The sequence below is a fragment of the Podarcis gaigeae genome (assembly GCF_964106915.1).
Source record: "Podarcis gaigeae genome assembly, chromosome: 5".
In the NCBI taxonomy this organism is placed as follows: Eukaryota; Metazoa; Chordata; class Lepidosauria; order Squamata; family Lacertidae; genus Podarcis; species Podarcis gaigeae.
Genome location: NC_139681.1, coordinates 94,175,720 through 94,179,909, shown reverse-complemented (window position 1 = coordinate 94,179,909; position 4,190 = coordinate 94,175,720). Strand labels below are relative to the sequence as shown.

Sequence of the window (4,190 nt, the reverse complement as noted above, 5' to 3'; positions counted from 1 at the left end):
AGGCAAAAAGGGCAGCTCCTTTGAGAGGCTCTGCTGAAATATTTAACATCCACAAGCTGCTCAGCTGCTTGAATTTCTATTTCTGTCTATCAAGCAAAACTAGGTCATTTAGTTCTCGACATCCCAATCAGGCAACTGCAGAGATTTAGGCTTCAATAGCTGAAATATCTGCACAGTTGAATGCCTGGGTCTATCCACACAGTTCATACACACTAAGCCTCTTGCTCAAGAGAAAAACAGAGAGGTGGTACCTTTTTCCAAGGTCTGCAGCCCAGCAAAGTTCTCAGCAGGGTTTCTATAGGATTCCTCAGGAGAACACAGTAATTGCTTTTTAAACAACCTCTCTAACAGGGATCTGAGCCCTTGGCCAGTGGTAAAGTTGCAGTGGCAGGTTTTGGTCTGATATAAGCTGGCTTGTAGATCATGCACAATCTTTGCCAAGGAAGATACCCAGAACTGGCTGCTTCTATTTCAGTACATGTATGTATTTATTCATTAAGTTTAGTTCACCAGTACAGTGAAAAATGGCATTAAAATTTACAATGGGTCATTCTTAGAATGTCATGACAATAATTTTTGTTTTTTTGCTTGTCTTCATAAAATGTCGTATATTATTGAAAAGATGAAGGTTTCTCATGCACAACGGACAAGAATAAGCTTATTTTAAAAAATAAATAAATTAAAGTACAAAATTAAAAACAACTCTGAACATCCCCTTCTAATAAAGAGGCATCAAATAACCAGCAAGTTATCTGAACACATTCATAAACAGTGCAATAGTATTTTTTTTTCTAAATTCTTCATGTTCCTACAAAGTCCATCAACAAAGCCATTGATCACAGTATAAGACTCTTTAAATACATTTCTTGTTAACGATGATGTGTGCAAAACCTCAAACACATTCAAGAAGTCCTGTCCAATACTGATATATAATTAAGAGCGCCAACTATTTCACTATATCTGCCTTCCAAGGGGGAAATCCATCTTATAAAACCTTTTCTGTCTTGCCTTTATGGGGAAGAAAAAAATACAAACAATCTTTTGATGCAACGTTTTTGACATTAGACATTAGCAGATTGTTGTTAACAAATATTCAGATATAAAAATACAAATATGAGGAGTTTCTGTTAAAAAGAAGCGTGCCATAGTGGGATGACTAGTGGCACCAAGACGTGGCACCAAGACCAGGAAGCTCATGCAAAAAAGATGGAGCAAAAATGTCTCTCGACAGCAAAACAATCACTGTCTTTTATGTTATAGTCCATCCATGTCAGAACCTCTGTCTTCCACTCAGCACTGCTGGCTTTGGGCTTTGGGTTTGCTGGTATTTTGCAAACGGGCTGGGGTTTTACAGGTTGGTGTTGTATTTCAGGGGGGGAGCTACTGTGTATTACGGGATGGTTGCCGGTTTGGAATATAGACGCCATGACTGCAAACACGATGAACCTGTTATATTTAGAGAAGTGTGCGCGCAAGTGTGTCTGTATAAGTGTGTGTGTGTGTGTATATTCGTTTCTACGTCTATGCAGATGTCAGCTACACAGCCACCCCGAAAATGTGAAAGGCGTAAAGTGCATCGCTACAGGAGACCTCCCCCCCACCCTTAAAAATGGAGAGAGCTGGGCAATCCAGTGGCTCAGAGCTCTCAGAGGAACAGCACCTTCAAATCGTGGCATGGAGGGGGTCGCCCAAGCCAAAGAGGGGACTCTACACTGCTGCTGCTGAGGGCTGGACAGAAGGAATTGGGAGGGGAGAGGGCGGGATGATGGAAGGTTCGGGCACATGGGAAAACAGGCAGCACCCCAGCACGGGCGCAGGGAAAGGCGCTGCTGCAATGGACGGCTCCACAGCAAGAGCCTCCAAGAGGATGGTGCTGCAAGGGACAGCTCCCCGAGCTGCAGGCGCGTCGGAAAGATGGTGCTGGAGCGGACGGCTCCGCGCGTCAAGCGATGGTGCTGAAATGGACAGCTCCCCAAGGCGCAAGAGCTCCATTCCGCAACGGAGGAAGGAAGGGACAGGTTGGGGGAGAGAGAGAGGAAGCCCCTTCTAGAAGGGCTGTTGTTGAAGATGCAACTCCGGGGATGGGCATCGTGCATTGGTAACCAGGACAGAGTTGGGTGGCAAGGTCTCTTTGTCCCTTTGTCTCCGTTGGATGCGGAGGAGGGTGAGATGGTGGCCCCCGTCAAGTGACCTCTTCGGGTTGGGGGTCTGCGTTGGGGGTGGAGGGTGTTGCCAGCAGCCTCATCTCCTTCCTTTTGCTTTCCTTGTTGTCCACAATCCCAACAAACATGCGCAGCCAAAAGTGCTTTAAAAATTCAGGGATCAGTCTGCAGCTGGGTGCAGGCGCCTTCCGTGCTGATTTATACCCCAGAAGGCGACTTGTCTGTCATCCCCTTCAAGACCTCGTCTATTCTATCGTCTTCGATCACCACTGCAGGGACAGGAGAGCAAACGCAGAAAAAACACGCCGTCAGAATGGAAAGGGGGAACAGACACGCGGGATGGGGGCCTCATCCTGCGTACTTAAGACCTGGCGTTGGCCACACTTAAAGCACCCCCCTCCCTCCCCAGCCTAGCCGCTCCTTTGGAGCAGCTATGGGGCTGGATCTCCCGCCCTCCCTCCTTCGACATCTGGTAATGAAACCCGCTCCAGGAAAATGGCTCCCCAGCCTTCCCAGATGGTGGCTGGCTGCGGAGCGCAGAGCCAGCGGAGGTGATTAGAGAGGGAGCGCAGCCAGTGGAACGTGCGGGAGGAGATGGGGACCGAGGCGCGCCGGCTCCGGGGCAGCGCTATAGGCGCTTAGCCCTGGGGGAATGTGGGGGGGGGGGTCTGGGCTGGGTGAGGAGAGGAGTAGTGATGACTGGAATTCTTGTGGCAAATGGCTCAGATCGGAGCTCATCTTAAAGAGTGCGGTGGAGGGGCGCTGAACGAGGGAAAAGACTCCCCACCAAAAAAACCACCCTTCTTTCTCCCTTTCCAGCAGATTCCGCCTGGGGCACCCCAGCTAGGATATGTAACCACAGCGACAGGAAAAAGCGGGACGCGCGGGATGGGGGTGGGGGGTCAGCCTTGTCGAGGTTGACTGAAGTCCGGCTCTCAGGGGTGGGGGTGAAACACTTCCCTTTTCCTTCTCCTGCGCTGGCAGCAGATGGGCAAGAGGTGGGACTGGGGAGGGAGGGGTGTTGTTGTTGGGGCGCACGGGGACGGTGCCCCGAGGTGTGTGCCCAAGCAAGCAAGCAGCCGCGCGCGGACGATGCTTCTTACCTCGCTTGGCTCTGCCAATCTGGCCCAGCTTGGGGGGCCGCTTGGACTGGTTGCCCCAGGAGTTGGTGTCCTGCAGGCGGCAGCTGAAGGAGATGTCTCCGACTTCTGAGTCGGTGCCATAGCGGGCCACTTTGTCGTCGTTGTAGGGCAGGATCTCAGACATGGTGCTGGCGGCGGCGGCGGCACCTGGGTCACTTACTGCTCCACGCAGAGAGAGCGAGACAGAGGCGGGGGCGAGGCTCCGAGAGGATCAAGAGGCGCTGAGCAATTGGGGCAGGCGAGCAAAGGAGCCAGCCAGCGAGCGCGTGCGGCGTCCAGCAGCCTCGACGAGCGTCTGAGCAGAGCGCTTGGGACAACCCTACACCATAAAGGAAACCCAGGCGGAAGGATGAAGTCATGCATCCGGGGCTGAGCGCGCGGCTCGGCGGCGGCAAGGTCCTCCCTCTCCCCCCTTTCTCCCCTCCCCGCCGCGCGTGGCAGGGAAGGGAGGCGGTGACATCAGGAGGCGAGGAAGGAATGACAATGAGGATGCAGCAAACGAGCCCCCCCCCAGCGGGGGAGGGGAAAGAGGAGGGGGCGAAGAAGGGTCAGAGAGGGGGAGCCCGCCCCTTCCCAGCGCCCTGGGAGCCCAGACCCCCTGCGGAGCGCGCCCTCTGTCCGCCTTCCGCAGATCCCCTGGGGAAAGCCCTACTGGGAGCCGCTGAGCCCCTGCCCCCCTCCTCCTCTTCCTCCTCCTCCTCCCTCACCCCCCCCCCCTTGGTTCCAGGCGTCACTCTGTGTTTCCCACTTTATGCAACAACAGGCAATAGGGAGCTTCGCTTTCTCTTCCGCTTGGGACTCGCTTGTCAGCAGCAAAGAAGATTCCTTGGAGCCGTAGACGCGGGCACGGCGCGGTCTCAGCCTGCAACGGCTGCAGTCACCCGCT

At 53.3% G+C, this 4,190-nt stretch overlaps 1 protein-coding gene across 1 annotated transcript; it reads right to left on the bottom strand.

The window, feature by feature from the left end:
• Positions 1–679: 679 nt before the first annotated feature.
• Positions 680–3,652, bottom strand: CAMK2N2 (calcium/calmodulin dependent protein kinase II inhibitor 2). The gene is made up of 2 exons (XM_083740028.1): positions 3,266–3,652; positions 680–2,431 (listed from the first exon to the last, which is right to left on the bottom strand). The coding sequence occupies exons 1-2, from the start codon at positions 3,426–3,428 to the stop codon at positions 2,361–2,363; spliced, it is 234 nt and encodes a 77-aa protein (XP_083596154.1). The 5' UTR covers positions 3,429–3,652; the 3' UTR covers positions 680–2,360.
• Positions 3,653–4,190: the final 538 nt, after the last annotated feature.